The sequence below is a fragment of the Myxocyprinus asiaticus genome, chromosome 23 (genome assembly GCF_019703515.2).
Source record: "Myxocyprinus asiaticus isolate MX2 ecotype Aquarium Trade chromosome 23, UBuf_Myxa_2, whole genome shotgun sequence".
Classification (NCBI taxonomy): Eukaryota; Metazoa; Chordata; class Actinopteri; order Cypriniformes; family Catostomidae; genus Myxocyprinus; species Myxocyprinus asiaticus.
Window position 1 is genome coordinate 3,725,016 of NC_059366.1, and position 23,820 is coordinate 3,748,835.

Here is a 23,820-nt window from a genome sequence, read left to right on the forward strand (position 1 = left end):
TGAAGCACCAAGCACCATACAATAGTATACGAATATGGTAATCATATATCAGTTTACCATGGTAGTAACCAGAGTTGCTGCAAGGTTATTAAAATCAAATTTAAGACTTTTTAAGGCCTTTTTCAAGACCTGAACAAATAAAATTGATACAATATCCCCATACCAAAACAAACCTTTAACTTTGAAATACACTGGGGACACTTATTTTGAAATGCTTGCGCTTCACTGCTTCCAGCTGCTCATTCAAACAAATAAAGGGTTATAAAATGTGCACTCCTACAATGATCTACAGTACATTACAATATAAACACTTATTTCATCAACACTACATCATCATCATCAACAGTTGATCATTAGTGATCGCTTGTCATAAATTTCCGATATGGCTTAATGATTGAGAACTGCTTTGCAACTACTACTTTGATACAGTGCACCTGGAGCAGGCAGGGTCAGGGGCCTTGTTCAAGGGCCCAACAGTGTCATCTTGGTGGTGCTGTGGCTTGAACCCCTGACCTTCTGATCAGTAACCCAGAGCCTTAACTGCTGAGCCACCACTGCACCAATTTAGAGTAAACTTTCCGTCACCTTTGAAGGAATGCAATATGAAGGCTGTACAAAGTAACATTTATCTTGAACAATCAAAGTGAATATCAGACACAACAGCACCGCTATACCACGGGCCACCATTTTGATTGTTTTGGTTGAATGGATCTCATGACTGCGTCACTGGACAACAAATACGTCATAGTTTTCAGATATATCCGTTTCCCAGTCCACACTACAACGCAAAGATGGCGTTTACAAATTTATCCACTTGGGAGAGCGTTTTCAAAAAGCTCAGTTTTCGCTGTCAAAAATGCCGTCTCAAGCCCTGTTCACACCGCCAGTGACACCGTCCCATTCATTTTCAATGAGAGCACAGCGACATGAGCTGTCGTGACCGTTGGCGACAGAGATCGCTGTGGGGAGCGACAAGACAAGTTGAGAAAATTACAACTTTATGCAAATGACAAGCGACATTCGCGAGCAACTACCAGTGAGAGTGAAGACAGAGGAGCTTACGTCATCCATCTCCAGGCAGGGTGAGTGCGAGATACTGGAGTCAAGTGCAGGCAAGACGGAGGAGAAGTTAAAAGTTTCTGTGAGCAGTTTCACTGTTCTATATCATTTGTCTTTAATCACACACATAGTTATGGCCTAATAAAATGATGCATGGAAAACCGAGTTGGCATTCTGAGTGAGTTTGATTAATATATTGATATAACGTTCGTCTTGTTTAATGATATGACGCATTAAGCACTGCTGCAGTTTATATAAAACACTCTCCCCTGCAGAATGTGCACTTTTAGAGACAAAACAATTGATTCCTTGTAAAATTAGAATATCTTAGTTTTATCAGCAGTATCATCATAATCAGCATTTCAAACGCTACTATGGCCAGTTGTGCTGTCCACCAATAACGTTAGAGAGGTGGCAGCAGTAGGAACGCCCACCAGCGACACAGATCGCAAAGTCTAGCGACATGCCGCCCGCGGTGTGAACGGGGCTTCAGTGTGGATGGAAGGCCAAAACGTAGAGAAAAATGCTTTGTTTTAAAATGAAAATGTATTAGTTTGGACGTGGCCTAAAAGAGTGTTAACAAGCATATTGTTTATATCTTGTGGCTATACTTTTGAAACAGTGAGTTTTTAATGTTCAAAAATTGGCCACATTCACTTCCATTGTAAGTGCCTCACTGAAACCAAGATATTTGCTTTTTTAAAGAAAAGGAGGGATGAGTCAAAATACATTTTTGTGGTAATCAATATTATGCAATATTACTATCTTAACACAGGTACATGTTTAAAGTATACATTTATAAATATATTTTGTGGAAACCTAGTATATAGGCCATTGAAAAATCCACACTGGTTGACCACTAGTGTTAATACTTGCTTAAAAATGTATAATTAATGGAAACAATTTGATTACGATTCTTTAATAAATGATGTGATTCAAGGAAACACATACTGGCATCCGACATGAAATATGGCAAGAACATTCACTGTAGATTGTGCTGCATGTCATATCCACAAGACGGTGACACAGAAGCGCACTCGTAGAGCGGGTTTGGCGGGTTTTGGAGTCTTCTGTGTTTTGTAGTATTAACATTTACAATTAATTAAGTATTAATCTAAATTATATTTGACTCCAGAAATTCCTGAAAATGTGCAGAACTTATTATTATTATTATTATTATTGGGAAAGTTGAGTTATGCTTTATGCCACTCTTGAATGAGTCTGTGCCCCTCATGGGCCACCCAAGTCAAAAACGTATGGAGCGCCATATGGTATACACAACTGTCCATTTTCCTGCCTTGAAAATAGTGATTGATAAAGACTGTAAAAGTACCTGAAAGTAGATGTTGAAGCTCATGGCGGACTGGCGGTATAAGTTAGCTGCTCCACACACTCCAGAGACTTTCATGAGCAGATACTTGAGCCCTGGACGGGTGTCAAACTCTCGTGCTGTGCGGTACGAGTCCAGCAGAAGGTCAAAGATGATGGCCAGATTCTGCATTGAGATGTATTGCAGAAATCCCGCAGGCTTGGGCTCAGACACTGGTGTGACTCTACCCTGGACCTCAGAGCTCTTCACAAACTCCTCCAGGAGGATGTCATACAGGTTCTGCAGCAAGACTTGATGGGACAGTAAACTTACAACTAGAGTTCTGAAGGGAATCCTGCAGAGAACACAACAACATAACAGCACTCACATTCATTGCATTTGATTTCAACAAATTCATTATTTCCACGAGTGATATGAATGTTTAACACAGGGAGACCAATAGAAACATTATGTTAACACAGGTGTTACCAAACTATTTTGTTAACTGAATCACCTAAATGATTTCCTTGCAGTATCAGAAATATAATACATTATAAAACATCTTTGCATGTTAACTTGAGAAATTGTTGTACATTTTCTACATTTTAATAAACCTGTTTATTTATTTATTTGATTATTATTACACAGTTAACAAGGGCTGTCAAAGTCAATGTGTTAACATGTGCAGTTAAATCATAAATATGTACAATTATGTCAATGAAATGTGGGAAATGTTATGTTACTTATTTTATTTGCAGATTTGCACTGAATTCAGTGTTTTCATTTCCTGTGCACTTTGATGAAGTTTGAGTAATATAGTATCTGTGTTTTTGTACAGTACCTCAGAGTACAATAGTACAGTACTAAGCACAAAGTTTACAAAGTGCCAAACAAAACACACACACGTATTACTTGCTTTCTTTACCTTAAAAGGAACTAAATGCGTTCACTATAAAAATTCGATTAATTGTGATCAGTGTTGGGTGTGATCTAATTTCAAAGTAATCAATTACTGTAATGCTTTTAGTACAAAAGTAGTGTAGTGCATTACATTTTAAATTATTGGGATGAATATATTTCTAAAACAATATTTATGTAGACATTTAAAACATGAATGAAGTTTATATGTATGTCTGTTTTATTTTCTGTGAAAGTCGAAGGACGTGCACTGCCTAACGAGTTATTATAGTGGAGAAACATGATGAATTTGTTTAATGCAAAAAAACTTGTGAAAAGTGTTTTAGAATGTAATTTAAAAGTAGGGATGGGTATTGATATAGACTGCCCGATTCAATTAGATTCTTAAGCTCTTGATTCAATTCAATATCAATTTATGGATATATTTCAGTTATAATGTCTACTTTGCTTACATATAAAATCAATTCTCTCCCAGATAATGCTGTTAATTATACAGGGGACCTACTAATTATATTTCATTAGTTTTTGGTCACATTTTAGCTTTTTAACAATGAACAAATCCATGTATTCCATCAATAAAATTATATTATATTGCATATATTATATTTTGTTACATGTTTAGTGTTTCCATGCATAATTTGTCCTATTTACAAGTATTTACATTAATGTTGAACACGTGCTAAAAACCGGTACTGTCTCTTTAAGAAAACCGTCTGTTCTTTAAATGAGCGCATGTTAACGAGAGAGGACTCAAATGGCTTCTTTACCTCATCCGCACTATGCGTGATTCAAATGAAATGTTTTTGATCAACAACTGACTGTAAAGAACAGAAAGAATATTAAAAGAGACAATATTCAGTGACAAATGAATCGCATTGATCTCGTCTTTGGACACGTATTACACGAAACGCTCTGTGCTGAACTTCTTCCCCACTATACTACACAATCACTGGTGAGAGAAATCTGAACATTTACCAGCCAGTGGTCAAACAAAGACATTTTTGTCGCATAGTGTGAAATTTAGTTGTAAAAGTGAGTGATTTCCTCTCATAGTAGTAGATGGTTGCGCATAGAGTAAAAGATCGATCTTGGGATTTAAGATTGCGATGCATCGTAAAATCAATATTTTTATCCAGTCCTACTTAAAATCAATTAGTAAAGTCAGTAATTTAATAACAATTTTAGAGAAGTCATTAGTAACTGTAGTGGATTAATGTTTTGAGAAAGTTTCCCAACGTTGATCGTGATTAAATGTTTAAATCAATTGAAAATCCCAAATTTGATTTAAATTTAATCCAGCATTGGCATTTCTATCACAATCTCACCCCTTAAGAAAATTTGAATCACAGTGTAAAAAACATCCAGCCGATAAAATAATAGAAAACAACAAGCAAACAAATGCAGTTTCAAGCATTGTTCTAGCCTATAATGTACAAAATGAATACTTAAAAAGCACAACATATCACACTGAAATGGAAGACCAGTAAGGCATGCCAGTTCTGTCTGCAGCGGTCTTACCCTATTTTTCTGTGTCAAGCACAGCAGGAGAGAGAGAATAAAAAAGAAAAGTCATTCTCATGTTATTCTTAACAATTACATACACCGATCAGCTACAACATCAAACCCACCTGCCTAATATCATGTAGGTCCCCCTCGTGCCACCAAAACAGCTCTGACCCATTGAGGCATGGACTTCACAAGACTTCTGAAGGTGTCCTGTGGTATCTGGCACAAAGACGTTAGCAGCAGATCCTTTAAGTCCTGTAAGTTGTGAGGTGGGGCCTCCATGGATCGGACTTGTTGGTCCAGCACATCCCATGCAGTAGATGCTCAATCGGATTGAGATCTGGGGAATTTGGAGGCCAAGTCAACACCTTAAACTCTTTTTCATGTTCCTCAAACCATTCCTGAATAATTTTTGCAGTGTGGCAGGACGCATTATCTTGCTGAAAGAGGCCACTGCCATCAGGGAAATACCGTTGCCATGACGGGGTGTACGTGGTCTGCAACAATCTTTAGGTAGGTGGTACGTGTCAAAGTAACATCCACATGAATGTCAGGACCCAAGGTTTCCCAACAGAACATTGCCCAGAGCATCACACTGCCTCCGCCGGTCTGCCTTCTTCCCATAGTGCATCCTACTGCCATCTCTTCATCAGGTAAACGACGCACACGCACCCGGCCGTCCACATGATCTAAAAGAAAATGTGATTCATCAGACCAGGCCACCTTCTTCCATTGCTCTTTGGTCCAGTTCTGACGCTCACGTGCCCATTGTAGGTGCTTTCGTCGGTGGACAGGGGTCAGCATAGACACTCTTGACTGGTCTGCAGCTACGCAGCCCCATACTCAGCAAGCTGCGATGCACTGTGTGTTCTGACACCTTTCTATCATGGCCAGCATTAAGTTTTTCAGCAATTTGTGCTACAGTAGCTCTTCTGTGGGATCGGACCAGATGGGCTAGCCTTCGCTACCCACGCACATCAATGAGCCTAGGGCGCCCATGACCCTGGTGCCAGTTGTCCTTCCTTGGACCACTTTTGGTGGGTACTAACAACTGCATACCGGGAACACCCCACAAGACCTGCCATTCTGGAGATGCTCTGACCCAGTCGTCTAGCCATCACAATTTTTCCTGCTTCCAACACACGAAATTCAAGAACTGACTGTTCTCTTGCTGCCTAATATATCCCACCCCTTGACAGCTGCCATTGTAATGAGATAAATGTTTTTCACTTCACCTGTCAGTGGTTTTAATGTTGTGGCTGATCAGTGTATGTTTTAAAAATAAAAATTCAATTATAATCTCATTCATTAATTAACTATTTTTCTATTTTATTTTCATTTTCATTCTAAAATTATTTATTTTAATTCAAGAATTGAATGATGTTGAGCAGTATGCAATTGTAACGCCACAATGCAACCCCCTTTTCTAGAGATGACCATATTTTACTTATATCACTTACAATTATATACAACAAAATCTTATTATAATTGTATACCACATCTAATATAAAATATTATTTATACACTAATCAGCCACAACATTAAAACCACTAACAGGTGAAGTGAATAACATTTATTATCTTGTTACAGTGGCACCTGTCAAGGTGCAATTAGGCAGCAAGTGAACAGTCAGTTCTTGAATTTCATGTGTTGGAAGCAGGAAAAATGGGCAAGCGAAAGGATCTGAGTGACTTTGACAAGGGCCAAATTGTGATGGCTAGACGACTGGGTCAGAGCATCTCCAAAACTGCAGGTCTTGTGGGGTGTTCCCGGTATGCAGTTGCTAGTACCTACCAAAAGTGATCCAAGGAAGGACTACCGGTGAACCAGCGACAGGGTCATGGGCGCCCAAGGCTTATTTATGCACGTGGGGAGCGAAGGCTAGCCCGTCTGGTCCGATCTCACAGAAGAAAAAAAATTGCTGAAAAACTTAATGCTGGCCATGACAGAAAGGTATCAGAACACAAAGTGCATTGCAGCTTGCTGCGTATGGGTTTGCGTAGCTGCAGACTTGTCAGAGTGCCCATGCTGACCCCTGTCCACCGCCAAAAGCGCCTCCAATGGCCACGTGAGCATCAGAACTGGACCATGGAGCAATGGAACAAGGTGGCCTGGTCTAATGAATCATGTTTTCTTTTAGATCATGTGGACGGCTGGGATCGTGTGCGTCGTTCACCTGAGGAAGAGATGGCAGTAGGATGCACTATGGGAAAGCGGCAGACCGGCGGAGGCAGTGTGATGCTCTGGGCAATGTTCTGCTGGGAAACCTTGGGTCCTGACATTCAAGTGGATGTTACATTGACACGTACCACCTATCTAAAGATTGCTGCAGACCACATACACCCCGTCATGGCAACGGTATTCCCCTGATGGCAGTGGTCTTATTCAGCAAGATAATGCACCCTGCCACACTGCAAAAAAATTTCAGGAATGGTTTGAGGAACATGACAAAGAGTTCAAGGTGTTGACTTGGCCTCCAAATTCCCAAGATCTCAATTCGATTGAGCATCTATGGGATGTGCTGGACCAACAAGTCCGATCCATGGAGGCCCCACCTCACAACTTACAGGACTTAAAGGATCTGCTGCTAACGTCTTGGTGCCAGATACCACAGGAAACCTTCAGAGGTCTTGTGGAGTCCATGCCTCAACGGGTCAGATCTGTTTTGGCGGCACGAGGGGGACCTACATGACATTAAGGAGGTGGTTTTAATGTTGTGGCTGATCGGTGTATATAGTAACAAATATGTAATATATCATGTGAAGGATGTAACCAAATTTTCAATGTTTGTGGGAACCAAAGGTAAAATTGTAAGAATCTGTAATTGAAACTCATATTATAATATTTTATCATTGAAAATATATATTTTATATAATATATATATATTTTTATGATCATATATTTTCATAACATATATTTTATATAATATTTTGTATTAATTGACCATTAATCTGAATATTGGGGTCAAATTCACCCCTTCACTGTGTATGGTAGTCAGTGCCCTGTTTTTATGTTATATATATATTTACAGTATATACAGTATATATATATATATATATACAGTATATGCTTTTTTTTTTCTTTTTTTTTTATGTTCCTCCTCTCACCTCTTCTGAGTGTGTCCGTTAGAATGCTGATCAGCAGGAAGTTCAATGATCAGCACACAGGACTGAGCATGCTCAAAACCATCCTTATTGCTGGGAGTTTTTGGGGAGCACTGCGTATCCAACATGAAGACCTGCAAGAAGACAAAAACTACTGTACATCCAATCCATCTGAACAATACAATAACAAGAGCTTAGTAGCTGTTTATTAAAGCATTAATCCTTTAACTGAAGTAATTTACAGCCTCATATAGCTTATTGCCTAAATAAATGGTGGCAATATGATGATAAATTACACCAATATTCAATAAATAATGATATATTTTAATAATCAACACAAACAATTTTCCTAACAAGTAATATAGTTCTTTACAGTAAATAAAATAGAACCTGACAAGAACATTATACTTGTTTCACCACAAAAGAAAGAAATCAGAAATTATATTTTGCTTAAAGAAAGTCTATTTTTAGGACCCTTCACATTTTTTTCATTGTTACATTTTTTTCATGACAGCAACGCACATTTCCCCCCAAATTCTCATTACTGTAATGCAAAAATGTTAACTCTCATTACAATAATGCTAGAAAATGATGGCATATTATTTAAATTGTAAAGCATTTAATTTGTTGCACTGTTTTTATTTAACCCTGATTTAAATACAAATAAAAAAAATTAAATATTTGTATTATAGTATTCTCCTAATGATCCAAAAAATAAATGTGACCTGGACATATTTTTCTAAGATTCACCCAGGTTGTTTATATTTTTGAAGAAAGGTAGCAACTTAGTGCATTAATATACAATTCAAAGAATGTGCAGTTGCAGATGAGTGTATTTTACCTGGCTCATCCAATCGGATTTTAAAGCTGGAATGATCCATTTTATACGTGCAGCTGTTTTTCCAATAGTATCAGTATGTCGTTGCAGTATATGTTGTTGAATAATGTGTGTGTCGGTGTATAAAGTGCAACAGTGCATGCCCACTTTTTTAACCGTTATGGTTCCGAAAGTATTTTCCTTTTGATTTTTTTCCATAGGGATTCAGTAAAATCCTTCATAAAAAAGGTTGTAAGCCACAAAACAAACCAGCCAGCTCTGAGGAGAGTCACAACATTACAAACTTTGATTTGAAGCAAAAAAATGATGATGATTAATTGTCTGTTTTAGGGCTGTGACGATTAACTGTCATATAAATTGTCATTTTTTAAGGTGTGCTTTTTTTCTGAATGTGTGCTTCATACACCTTAAGTCATTTTTTCATATTTAACTTCAAATATAAAAATCTAATTATAAAATAGGAATAAACTATGATTTCCTTTTAAAGCTTTAAAAATGTATGACAAAAAATAATGTTTTAAATATCAAAATATTCCTAAATACTTGAAATATGTCTCTCTTTTTGGTCAACTTTCCTTTTGGTAAATTTTACATTTACACTTGTATTTTGAACTCATACATTTTATAATTTATAAATTTAAAATAAAATAATTTTACATATATTTTATTATATTTGTATTATATTATGCAATAGTAAAAAAAAACAAAATCCTAATTTCTTCATTTTCACATGTTATTTTAATGCTCTGATTAAACCCACAAGCCCTTAATTCTCATGAAGCAAAACCTTTGAGATTTCGTCAGTGTGTCATGGGAATGGGTGTAACCGCAAAGCTTGTTTGGCGCGCTTTGTTCGCCACAATTCTCTGATTGGTGCATCTTCCTCTTCAGGATCATAGGTAGTGTAGTTCTTCAGCTCAAATTCCAGTATTAAATAGATTTTTTCAAAAATGAATTTAATATAATGTGGACCAATGGCTTCAACAGTAGCATATCTGTCTTTTAAGGTTTTATAAGTTATTATTAATAATCTGTTCCCCTATGGAGAAAATTAATGGGATTTTTATTTCGGAGCCCGACTGTTGCGCTCTATAGGTGTAAATGATGTGTGTGTCAGAGTACAGGTGTGTAAATAATGTGAGTTGAGCAGGTACCTGCTGAGCCATTGCCCGAATCCTCATGTACTCGGCCTCTGCTGAGGGGGAATGTGAGGGGGCTGCCACTTTCACCTCACACGCATCGCCCGCGAAACTGTCTGACCCGCTCCGGAAACAAGCCAGCAGATTCTACACGGCAGAAGAGAGTAAAGGTATTTGAAATGGAACTTTTGGTCGGATGTTAGGAGTGAATGCACTTAGCTGCACAGAAATAGTATAGTACAGTTAGTATGTCCCTGTGCTCCCTTGCTCCCTATTTAGTGAATGACTTAACCTCCAGTGTGCTGTCTGTCTGCACTGGTTACAGAACAGTTCAAAATGCACCTTATTTTCATCCTAACTCCATATAAAGCCTCTGAAAGAAACATTTTTCATCTTTTGGATGAATACATGGATTCTCAATGTGAAAATGCACAGTAAATATACAGGAACATTTACTAATGTTAATTAATAGAACTGTACTGTATGGTGATAACAAAATAAAATATAACAAAATGTATATTAAAATTAAGCTAAATGACCCACAGATGTTTTAATGTTGAAAGTTATATAAAAAAATATAAAAATAAAAAAAAACATGTTTTCCAACTTTTTAGGTAATTAAATCCCCATTTTTCACATGTGGACTTCATCTTTATCAGCGCGCTGACGCACGAAAAATGAAGGGATTTTTTAAAGCTGTATTCCATATCAAACAAAACTAGAGACTCTACTCTTTACAACCAAATCAGGTTTCAATAGGTTTTAAAGAGGTTTCCTACCAGAGGCACTTTTGTTGGTCTCGTGACTTGGTACGGCAGAAGTTTAACCCTTCAATGACAGTGCAGAGTCTTGTGAACAGTATTCATTCAGTTTGAATTCCTTTAAATTACGCATTGCAAATAGCAAAGCCAAAATACAATGTCCACACGTGGACATGGGGTCGCATGAGGTCAATGTATATATCCCAGGTCGTGCTGTGTACCACCTGAGGGCACTCCACATACCACTGGTGGTATGCGTCCCACAGTTTGAGAACCAAACATTTATAGCATTAGCTGAGAGAGAATGTCTTATGTAAGCATATTGGACATTATAACTGAAATATACTCAAAATGAATCAGAATGAAATCAAATCTGGAAATCTACATCGATACCCATCTTAAAAATTAATGATATAAATATTTATTGAAAGTGCCTCACTTTTAAGTTTAAAAAGGACTCAAAAGTATCAAAAAAGTAGTCCATGTAGTTTGTGCGTCTTTTGAAGGCACAAAATTGAATGTGATCATATCAAGCGCAAGGACGTGTGAACAAAGTATGAATACCCTTGGAGAATTGGTAATATATGTACCATTTTTAAAGAAAACATGAGTGAGCAGGCAAAACACATTTCTTTTATTTCTTATGGGATTCATATTCAACTGTAGGTTATAACAGAATGGCATAATCATAAAACAAAACATGGCAACAAAGAAAAAAATGAAATGACTCCTGTTCAAAAGTCTGCATACCCTTAGTTCTTAATACTGTGTATTGCCCCCTTTAGCATCAATGACAGCGTGCAGTCTTTTGTATTAGTTGTCTATGAGGCCCCAAATTCTTGCAGGTGGTATAGCTGCCCATTCGTCTTGGCAAAATGCCTCCACGTCATGCAAAGTCTTTGGTCGTGTTGCATGAACCGCACGTTTGAGATCTCCCCAGAGTGGCTCGATGATATTAAGGTCAGGAGACTGTGATGGCCACTCCAGAACCTTCACCTTTTTTTGCTGTAACCACTGGAGGGTCAACTTGGCCTTGTGCTTAGGTCACTGTCATGTGACCCTAAGCATGGGACGCAAGATCGTCCCATGCGCAGCTTTCGTGCAGAAGAATGCAAATTGTCTGCCAGTATTTTCTGATAACATGCTGCATTCAACTTGCCATACATTTTCACAAGATTCCCCGTGACTTTAGAGCTCACACACCCCCAAAACATCAGTGAGCCACCACCATACTTCACAGTGGGGATGGTATTCTTTTCACTATAGGCCTTGATGGCCCCTCTCCAAACATAGCGCTTATGGTTGTGATCATAAAGCTCTATTTTGGTTTCGTCACTCCAAATTACAGTGTGACAGAAGCTGTCAAGGTGTTGTCAGGCATATTGTAACCGGGCTTTTTTGTGGCATTTGCGCAGTAAAGGCTTCTTTCTGGCAACTCGACCATGCAGCTCATTTCTGTTCAAGTATCATCGTATTATGCTACTTGAAACAACCACACTGTCTTTTTCCAGAGCAGCCTGTATTTCTCCTGAGGTTACCTGTGGGTTTTTCTTTGTATCCCGAACAATTCTTCTGGCAGTTGTGGCTGAAATCTTTCTTGGTCTACCTGATCTTGGCTTGGTATCAAGAGGTCCCTGAATTTTCCACTTCTTAATAAGTGATTGAACAGTACAGACTGGCATTTTCAAGACTGGCAAAGTTACATTACCTTGCTACGCAGGTCTTTTGACAGTTCCTATATGCTCCCCATGGCTCAGTATCTAGCCTGCTCAGTGCATCCACGTGAGAGCTAACAAACTCACTGACTATTTATACACAGGCACTAATTGCAATTTAAAAAGCCACAGGTGTGGGAAATTAACCTTTAATTGCCATTTAAACCTGTGTGTGTCTGTAACAAGGCCAAACATTCAAGGGAATGTAAACTTTTGATCAAGGCCATTTGGGTGATTTCTTTTATCATTATGATTTAAAAAGGAGCCAAACAACTATGTGATAATAAATGGCTTCATATGATCACTATCCTTAAATAAAAGAAATTTCACAATTTCTGCCAGGGTATGCAAACTTCTGAGCACAACTGTATCACTTGAGTCGTATGGATTATTTTATGCTGCCTTTATGCCCTTTTTGGACCTTGAAAGTTTTGATCACCCATTGAAAAAACAAAACAGCTCAGACATTCTTCAACATATCTTCATTTGTGTTCCGCAGAAGAGAGAAAGTCATTCGAGTTTGAAACGTCATGAGGGTGAGTAAAAGAAGCATCCCTTTAAACATTTTATAATGATCAAGACATGTACATATGTACTGTATTGTGGTGGTGGGGGCGTGGTTGAGTGCCGGCTTGTGAATAGAGAGCGAGATCAGGAGATGAGAATGGTAAGGATCATCACCTGGCAATGATTGTCTCTAACAGCTGTTTGTCATTGCAGTGTGAGCGGAGACGGGTTTTAAGAGCGAGTCAGACGCCAGTGAAGGGAGAGAGAGCTGAGCTTCCAGCGTGTGGGTGAACCAGAAAGGAGTTCTTCTGAAAAGCGAACATTGAGTGTGTGTTTGTGATGAGGTGGAGGGTGTGGCCAGGCTATGATGGAGCACGGCCGGCGCTGAATCAGCTGATCAGCGGGAGAGCGAAATAAGGGGCAGCCGGAGACGCCAATTTGAGAGAGAGAGAGACGCACGCGGCCGCGCTGTTTGTGTGTCCTTATGTTTTATGTTAGTTTATGTTGTCCTATACATTTTATGTTGACTGTTCAGCTGGTTCCCGCCTCCTCCCTGCCCGACCTTTACCTGTTACAGTGTTAAATACTGAAAAGTATAAAAATAAAATGACCTTTTGAGTTGGATTTCGCCGTCTCCCCCCTCCTCCCTGCACTGCATCGCAAACTTTGTTACATGTACAGTACTGTGCAAAAGTTTTAGGCACTTGTGAAAAATGTTGCATAGTGTGGATGTCTTCAAAAATAAATGACATACATTTTCATTTATCACTTAATGTCATACAAACATAAAAAAGCTAAATCAATATTGGGTGTGACCACCTTTGCCTTTAAAACAGCACCAATTCTCCTAGGTACACCTGGACACAGTTTTTCTTGGTTGTTGGCAGATAGGATGTTCCAAGCTTCTTGGAGAATTCACCACAGTTCACCACAGTTCACAGTCTCAATTGCTTCTCTCTTTATGTAATCCCAGACTGACACGATGTTCAGTGGGGGGCTTTGTGGGGGCTATGACATCTGTTGCAGGGCTCCCTGTTCTTCTATTTTAATCTTTTCTATTTGCAAAAGTAATGTTTGGGAGTCTAACATTTATATTTCCTATTGACACATTAAAGCTGAAGATATAAATAACCATCTTAAGACAAATGCTTTTGTGAAACATCTTATGTGCCTAAGACTTTTGCACAGTACTGTATGTTTTTAGGATGTGAGGAAAACATGTTATTACTTTTTACTTGATGGTTTTACATTTTTAGAATCAAATTAACTTAGAAGTTAAATCCAACTTGAAAACAGTCTTTTTTTTTTAAAATATTACATTTCTAAGAATTTGGCACATGTGCTTAAAACTAGATTTTTAAAATATGTTTCCTTTTCATCATCTCAGACATCCCTACTTGTCACTGATCCATATGCATTTTTTTATGACAAAAACAGAGCGAATGAAATCACTCTTTTTATTTGTGCACATGTGATGTATCAATTCTCAACCCATTACAAACACATGAACTCAAAAACACATGCTGTACAGAACAGAATATGCTCTTTAGTATGAGTTGTACTATAAGAGCTGTATGAATAAAGCTGCTGTGTCTGGTAGTTCTCTCTGCTTGACCTATATCAGCACTTCTTAGAGCAAAACTTACATAACTGTAAAATATGAGCTTCAGTAAGCAGGATATGTGTGTGTGTGTGTGTGTGTGTGTGTGTGTGAGTGATGCTACGTCTACGTTAATCCGGCATTTTCGTACGCTCTCTGTCCACATTGTCGTTTTCAAGCGTTTTCAAAAAGTTTCTCGTCCACACTGAAATGTATGAAAACGCTTAAATCCCCTTACTGCGCATGCGAAAAATTGCCGTTGCATGTATGGTCTGAAACACAATTGTCCTTGTGTTCCATCGCCGGACACCAATTTAGAGTAAACTTTCTATCGCCTTTGAAGAAATGCAATTTGAAAGCTGTACAAAGTAACATTTATCTTTAACAACGCTAGTATCAAAGTGAATATCAGGCACAACAGCGCCGCTGTAACACGGGCCACCATTTTGATTGTTTTGGTTGAATGGATCTCATGACAGCGTCACATAACAAATACGTCATCGTTTTCAGATACATCCATTTTCATAGTCCACACTACAACGTGATGACGACGTTTTCAAATGTATCCACTAGACCACTGACAAAAACACCATTATGGAATGAAATATGTGCCATTGGGACTTGAATTTGCAGTTTGAACTTGAATTACATCAAGCTCTGAACTTGAATTTTAGGACTTGAATGTAGCACCCCCATTTTCACCTACAGTCACCAAACTTGGTATATATATATAGTTCTCACCAAGCCAGACAACTTTCATAATTACAGTCATTAGCTCCGCCCAACAGGAATTCGGCCATTTTAGATTTTCTAAAAATCGCAAACTCTGAACTTTTAAATACCTAGGGGATTCATGTTACTTGCATCAAATTTGGCCAACATCATGCTAAATTGCGAACAGATTTTTGACATTTTTAATGGTGTCACCATGGCGAAGCATTAAATTAATGGCAAAGAATGGGAAACAGGAAGTGTTTCGTATCTTCTGTGTGCAATGTGTGATTTGGTTAAAAATTTAGATGTATTAGCCTTGGGGGCTAATCACATGGATTTGACTATTTTAGGTCACAGTCATAGTGCCACCACCTGACAGGTGTAAGAGCCACACAGGAAGTGTGCAAAACTAGTTGCAAAATCAAGACGTGAAGATTTAAATTTACAGTACCAGATTTGAGTGGTTGTAAGTTCCAATTTGTGGTTGTACTGCAAAAATGAATTAAAGTACAAAAGTTAATGTGTAATACAAGTTTGTGTCTGTAGCTGTATTTTTGTGAATGTAATTTTACACATTTGTGACTACTTGTCTGCAATTGTGAATTCAAAAGCTTTGAATAATTTTCTGTGAGTACAGACTGCAACATTCAACTTCAAATTTTTATTGTACAAGTTCTCAAATCCAAATATGCAAGCTCTTGAGTTTTGCTACTGATTTACCTTCATATAATATGTTTAGGCCATTACTACAGTATGTTCTGTTGTGGCATAAAAATTAGGGATACACCGATCCGATACCTGGATTGGTATAGGCTCTGATACTGGAGCTTTTAGATGGATCAGGTATCGGTCCGACGAGCCCAATCCAAATCCGATACTGTTAGTCATGTTCGTTACTGTCAAGCTCCAAAAATGACATAAAAGAACCATAAAAACACCATTAAAGCAGTTCATATGACTCGTGCATTTTATTCAAAGCCACCAGAAGATGTACGATAGTTCTGTGATCACAAAAGGCTGTGTTTGATAAGTAAATATATAGTATGCGCAGCGCCAGCGTGTTAGTGAATGGTGCTGCTCTGTTGACAAACTCACACACAGGCTGGTGATGCACTCGCAGCTATTTTTAGCCTTCACAGCGGTGTGCAATATACATTTTACATTAAAAAGTCAATAATAATAATATTAATAACAATTTATTATTATTATTACTATTATTGTCATCATTAGTATTTATTTACAATTTATAACAATATTTAAGTTGAATGGGTTCCAAAAAATAACTGTGAATGAAAAGTGGACTGATGTCTTATAACTAAATTGAACAAAAAAGAGATCTGAATCCTTTAAAGTCCAGATGCAAGTTGAAACATTAAAAAAAAAAAAAAAAAAAAAAAAAAACGACTTGAATATTGGAATTACTGTTAATTTTGCATCTACATTATCCAGTATACTAGTTAATAATAAAATGTTTCTTAATAAGCTATACATTTATAATGTCATTCATTCATTCATATTGAAATAATGTGTAGTTAGAGGTTTGTTTCTCTTTATATATTAAAGAGTACTCCCAATTAGTTCCACGCAATAATGTAAAGGTATTCTAAACTGATTATGCAAAAAAACAACACTGGTATCGGCTTGTGATCGGTGTCGGCCGATACTGAGATTTCCAATATTGGAATCGGATCAGAAGAAAAAAAGTGGTATCTTTGCATCCCTACTAAAAATTTCACCTATATGGTTTTATGCCCTAAGAAAATAGGATAGATCCCTCATATGGTCCTGTGGGTCAATTACATTTACAAGATATTAATGATTTACACGCAAAAAACATGTTTGTCACTCACCAGGGAAGGCGTGCTTGAAGTGTAGTTAGTGTTGTTGCTTATAAAGGCAGCGGTCAGGTCATTTTTATTTGTGTAGTGCTTTTCACAACAGTGAAAATGTGAGGATATTAACAGTGTACATTTTCAGTTATTTATTTTAGTCATAATTATTGTCTTTTGACGAAAATGTCCTTTGCATTTAGTCAATATTTCACAATTTATATTCATTCATTTTAGTCTATTTCACGCTAAAATGGCATATAATTATAGTCAACAAAGTTAAGATTTTAGTTGACAATTAAGTGCAAAAAGACAAAAACATGTATCAAATTGTTACAGACCAAACTTGAACCAAATATTAAAAAATTGAAAAATGTATAAACATATTAAAGATGAATATGTTTAATATTAAAGATGAAATATATAAGATTAATTATGTAAGATACCGCGCTCCGGCGATGTTATCGGACGACCGGATTCCTCTGCCATACTTTCTGTCCAGTGTGTATATGTTATAGTGGTCATGTTCATTATGACGTTAAACATTTAGCACCTTTTATTTAGTATTGTCTATTTGCTCATAGGGAATCAGAGAGTACGAAAGGGCGTGATGAGTCTGAGGAGTGTTGCCAAACAATTTTGTTTGGTGCCACTAGTAGCGCAGAAATTACAGACTTCACCTTTAAGTAATAGCTCCTGTTTAGAAGTTACTCTGTTGTGAATTCCCCACGTTTAGACAGTTTAGGGTATTGCATTATGTGATTTTAAGGAAGTTACACAATCTGACTAGCGCGTAACATAGTTCAAGTTCACCTGTTCATTGTCTTCATTGTCTGTGCAGATGTAAGTTGTAATTTTACATTTATGTTGTGAATGTATCTGATTAATGTCACAAACTGTATATAGGATGTGTTTAAGTGAGGTAATTAACCTTTCAGTAAAGTTCACTGTACAGGTGTTCAGCTCACGCAGACATACTGACTGGATTATTAGAATCAATTCTTTCTAGATTTTTCTTTCTTTAAAAATAAGTAACAGATTTAGTGCATTGTTAATATCTTGCAGTTTTATTTTATATTCTTGTCATACTTTCGTCAATGGTATAGTTTCATTAAAAAAAACCTTTAATAAAAATAAAACAAACCTTAGTCAACGAACATTTTCATCAGGATTAACCCTGAACATTATCTTGTTCCCTGACCTCTGACATTACTGGATCCTGGTTCCAAACCAGCAGGTTAAAGGGGCTGGTGCGTATCCGATTTTTCTGGCACAGAACAAACTTTCTGTTCCAGTGTAATTGTGTAAAACAGTTCCAGACTGGCGACCAGCACCAGGTGAAAAAGGGATAAAAGACATGGTAACTTCAGTGAGTGCAATCAATGTTTTTATAATACTGACCTTCACCGGCTCCAGTGTGGCAGAGAACGCGTCCTGAAGCGCACAGCAGGCTAACCTCCACATCTCCTCAGTGAAGACAGGACCCGCTGTTACCAGAACATACCTGACAATCAAATCCAACACATCACAACCTCATATATACACTGTACTGTTTTGAAGACCTAATGTATTAATCATATTGTGCAGCATAACGTCATTATTTTTTATTGAATTTAAAAGTTAAATAAGCTAGTGGTGAGGTATCTGGGGTGTGTAGTGATGTTCTTTTATGCAGCACAGTAGGTATAATAATCTAACTTCATCATCATTTAAACACCTTCATGTTGCTCCAAATCCATGTGCCATTTTTTCTTCCACAGAACACAAAAGAGTTGTTAGGCAGTATACTAGTCTAAGTCACTATTCACTTTCATTGCATCTTTTTTCTTCTCCATATCAAATCAAATCATTTTATTGTCACACAACCATATGCACAAGTGCAACAGTGGGTGAAAGTGTTGGGTGCAGTTCCGAGCAACATAGCAGTCGTGACAGTGATGAGACATAGATGAGACATATAACAATTTACAATAAACATCAGATTTACACAACACAATTTACATATCTAATATACACATAATTACACATAACACAATATACAAATAATACTATACAATGTACAGTATACAATACACACAATATAGAATACACAGTATATAATAAAAATAATATATATAAATGTGCAGTAAGGTTGTATAGTGGTTGTATTAACATTCAGGCTGTCGGTTGATAGTCAGTTGCCAGTGTGTTGTTAAGAGAGAATATAATTTATGACAGTCCAGTGTGAGATAATAAGATTAATAAAGTGCAGTTCTGATGTATATTGATTACGAGAGATCAAGAGTTCAAAAGTCTGATTGCTTGGGGGAAGAAGCTGTTATGAAATCGGCTGGTGCGGGTCCTGATGCTGCGATACCGCCTGCCTGATGGTAGCAGTGAGAGCAGCCCATGGCTCGGGTGGCTGGAGTCTCTGATGATCCTCCAAGCTTTTTTCACAATTCATACAATGAAAGTGAATGGTGACTGAGGCTATTATTCAGCCCAAAATCTTCTTTTGAAACAACAGGCCCCAGATAATGCACACACACACACAAACACACACCTGATACAGGAGCAGCCCACTCTGGAAATGGTCTCGGCTGGTTCAGCTACGCAAGACACCAGCAGTTTGAAGAGATCTTTCAGCATCAGGTTAATCAGACTCTCATAGCCAATATCTGCACAAAAATATACAAACACATACACACGTCACATCATTTACTATAGATACAAATAGACAGCACAACTTAATACAGTAACTGTCATCTAGATTGTTACATTTAGGTGTTGTTTCAAAAATAATTGTTCAATATATTGTATTTATCAAGTATTAGAAGAGTAAATCTCACAAAACCATTCAATAACATGTCCAGGTCATATATCACCCCAAAATTAAAAGTGAGAAATAAGAAATTCTATTTTGCTTATAGAAAATGATTCTATTTTATTATATTATGTTTTTAATTTTCATGACAACAAGCACATTTCCCCCCACAATTCACATTCAAAGAATTATGATATAATAGTATTTTACTGCATTTTTTTCAGCAGTACAGTGTACAGTAGTTAGTACTGAGAATCATCATTGAGAATAATGAGAATAAAAATATATATATATATATATATATATATATATATATATATATATATATATATATATATATATATATATATACACACAGTATAATATTATGATATAATTATATTTGAATAAAATATTTACATGTAAAAAATGTTGTATTACAGTATTTTACTGTGATTTTCACAGAAACTTTATACAGTAATTTGTACAGAAGTTAGTCCTTAGAAACATCATTAATATTCATGAAAATTAGAAAAGTATATATAATATAATATTTAAATAAAATATTTATATTTTAAAAATATTCTATTACAGCATTTTACTGTAATTTTCACAGAAACTTTGTACAGTAACTTGTACAGTAGTTAGTCACTCGAACCATTACGATTCACGAAAATTAGAAAAGTATATCATAATATGATATAACAATATTTCAGTCAAACATTTAAATAAAAAATTGTATTACAGTATTTTACTGTGATTTTCAAAGAAACTGTGTACAATAAGCTATACAGTACTTAGTACTAAGAAACATTGTTAAGAATAATGACAATTTAAAAAATAATAAAATATATAATATAGTATTTAAGTTTAAAAAAAAAAATTAAATGGGAGTACACTGCAAAAAAAAAAGAAAAAAAAAAGAAAAAATATCTTGTGCAATTTTGCTTGTCAAGTATATGTATCCTGTTTTAAGAATGTTTAGAAGACAAAACTACTAATTAAGGAAAAGTATTTTTACTGTTTTACAGCAATACAGTAACTGTGTACAGTAGTTAGTACTTAGAATATGAAAATTACAAAAAATCTAAATAAAAAAAAGTGTGTAAACAAATGGATTATGGTAATAACAGTTTGGTGGGTAAATGTGTCTAAATATCATGAATATAATGCCACAATGCAAAAACCTTAAATGTCCTAAAAATCTTAATGCTCCATTTAATTTATGTGACCCAGACATGATGAGATTCACCTAGAACAGCTTAAAATAACTTGAATGTGCATTGAATAAAACTATATGTAAAAACAAATGAATTAAAGCTTCATGATGTTTGTAACAATTCGTCAGTGAGTTTCACCTGAATGGATGAAGCTGTGAATATGTTCCACCACCAGCTCGCAGGACAGTCCGATAGCGTGCTTGAAGTTTGCCGCGGCGATGTCCCAGTACGAGTGATCGCCGTGGCTTCGCTGTAGCCATAGTGACATGACAGGGAGAAGGAGCTGAATGACAGAGAAGATGGCGAAGCCAGGCCCTGTGGAGAAGGGAGACACAGCTGCTTATTTCAATCAATGTTCCAAACTGGAAAAAGGTGCCCATTTCATAGACTGACTCTTGCATGTGTGCAGTGTGATTATGGGTAGTGTAGTGTACAGGGGTCTGACCTGGTAACTTGGTGACCTCTCGCAGCAGTTCAAACAGCAGCTTGAGTGTCGGCGGCTGATGTTGACGAGGACAGTTTGACATGGCTGCAGTCAGCTGCTCCAACAGAAGAATCCACACCTGGATCAGACCTGCAAACAGACACACAACTCATCATCACACTTAAAATTTAGCCTATATCAATTACTGATAACTAGTTGTGCTCGCTAGGGCAAGCAACACTAGTACTATCATGAGACGAAGAGACAAAAACAATTCAATACATCACATCATAGACTGTGATGTGTGCTCTTTTGGCTTGTGCCAGTAAGCAACCGCATAGTGACCACATAGAAATGCCCTAGCAACCACCTATAACACACTAGCATCCAATTCATGTATGTATGTATATATACATTTATTGGTTATCAGCCAGAAAATAAAACTACATAGAGTTTTACATTTTTACAAAGAACATCATTGGTGCTTGCCCATGCAGAATCAAACCAGCCCATCTGGCACCAACAAACATGCCACGGTCCAAATTTTCCCCCCATTCTGATGGTTGTTGTAAACATTAACTGAAGCTCCTGACCCGTATCTGCATGATTTTATGCACTGCACTGCTGCCACATGATTGACTGATTAGATAAATCGCATGGATGATTGTTGGTGCCAGATGGGCTGGTTTGAGTATTTCTGTTACTGCTGATCTCCTGGGATTTTCATAAACAACAGTCTCTAGAATTTACTCCGAATGGCGCCAAAAACAAAAAACATCCAGTGAGTGCCAGTTCTGTGGACGGAAACGCCTTGTTGATGAGAGAGGTCAACAGAGAATGGCCAGACTGGTTTGAACTGACAAAGTCTACGGTATGCCATTCTGAGCTGTGGGTAGGCACTGTTTTGGCGGCACGAGGGGGACCTACACAATATTAGGCAGGTGGTTTTAATGTTGTGGCTGATCGGTGTATATATCCAGTATATATAATGTATATGGGGGGTGGGGGGGAATCGGTCCAATACTATCTGCTTCCAATATCAGCCTGATCAGACAGATGCTGATAAGTAGCAATATGGTCAGTGATATATTGTGAATCTCTACTTTAAGTAACAATTAAAAAACCTAGAAAACTTTCTCTTCTCTTTGTCATTGGCAGAATCAAGGTGAAATGTGAGAAAGGCATTCTGAAAAGTCACCTGTGTCATCATCAAACTCGGCTAACACACAGTCCATGCCGTCCTCGCTGCTGATGGACCGCTCCTGTGCTCGCATGGGCAGGCTAGCCAGCCGCGCACCCAAAAACACAGGTTTAGAAGGCATCTTATAGATTTTGGCAAGCAGCTGGACAAATACAATAATTTGCAGTAGCATCAGGACATGTCAAGACTTAAGAGTATTCAAGACTTCAAAATCTGCTAGGTGAGGCCCATACAGTGGGATCCGAAAGTCTGAGTCTACTAGTAAAATACTTATATTTAGCATTTTTGGTCTGTAATACAAAATGTTTATTTACAAATATTTACATAATATTTACAAATATAACATAAATGTCATAATTTTTAAGTGTTTGGTATGTCTAGCTTTTGCTTTAATAACGACATGCACTTGCGTTTGTGCAAAACCAGATGATAAATATATCTTATTTATTATACATCATAACTTTTCCGTTTCATTTTTTTTTTTTTAAATGTTGTATATGACTTTTGGACCCCATTGTATATTGGAGAATAACCCACTAAAGTGAACTTGAACCCCACAAAAAAACTACAACTAAATGAACAGTTTTCAAGCTCAATTCATGTAAATCCAAAAGAATCATGAATTGTAAATGTTCTTTGACTAAAATGCACATTAAAAACCTTAGTTTCAGAAACTGTGTATTAAAGGGGTCATGACATGAGGAATTTGAGGAATTAAATTTGACTTGATCTTTGAGTACTTAGTAGGCCTACTATAAAAACTCAAAACTTCCTCCTCTCTGCAAAAAGAGCATTTGTTGAAACCAAGCTGCCAAAACGACTCGTTCTCCACTTCCCCCACATTGTGATGTCACATTATGGTAGACATTTGCATCTGACCGCCTCCACAATAAAACATCAATGCCTATTTTATCTGATCACTTCCATAGCCCCGTCCAGTAGCGGTGAGCAGTGAGATGGTATGGAAGTCAGTCAAGAGCAGAGAGCCAATCAGAACAGGGGGCGTTTACTGTCTTAAAAGAGAAGCAGCACCAAAACCAAGTGTTTCTGACAGAGGGTCAGAATGAAGGTGAAAAATTACCATATTTTACAAATAGATGATTGTTTTTTGTGCACAAAACTTTACTAATATTATAAGTGAACCTTAAGGAACATATTAAAATAATAAAAAGGCATGCCATGATCCCTTTAAAT

At 37.0% G+C, this 23,820-nt stretch overlaps 1 protein-coding gene across 3 annotated transcripts in view; it reads right to left on the reverse strand.

The window, feature by feature from the left end:
* arfgef3 (ARFGEF family member 3) overlaps positions 1-23,820 on the reverse strand; it is a 116,257-nt gene that overhangs the window by 17,735 nt on the left and 74,702 nt on the right. For all 3 annotated transcript variants that reach the window (XM_051650864.1, XM_051650865.1, XM_051650863.1), the window contains 8 exons: positions 22,624-22,768; positions 21,447-21,575; positions 21,140-21,316; positions 19,542-19,656; positions 18,401-18,503; positions 9,889-10,020; positions 7,900-8,030; positions 2,393-2,723 (listed from right to left, as the gene is read on the reverse strand). In XM_051650864.1, the coding sequence (XP_051506824.1) occupies positions 2,393-2,723; positions 7,900-8,030; positions 9,889-10,020; positions 18,401-18,503; positions 19,542-19,656; positions 21,140-21,316; positions 21,447-21,575; positions 22,624-22,768 (1,263 nt within the window). The remainder of the gene's footprint in view (positions 1-2,392; positions 2,724-7,899; positions 8,031-9,888; positions 10,021-18,400; positions 18,504-19,541; positions 19,657-21,139; positions 21,317-21,446; positions 21,576-22,623; positions 22,769-23,820) is intronic.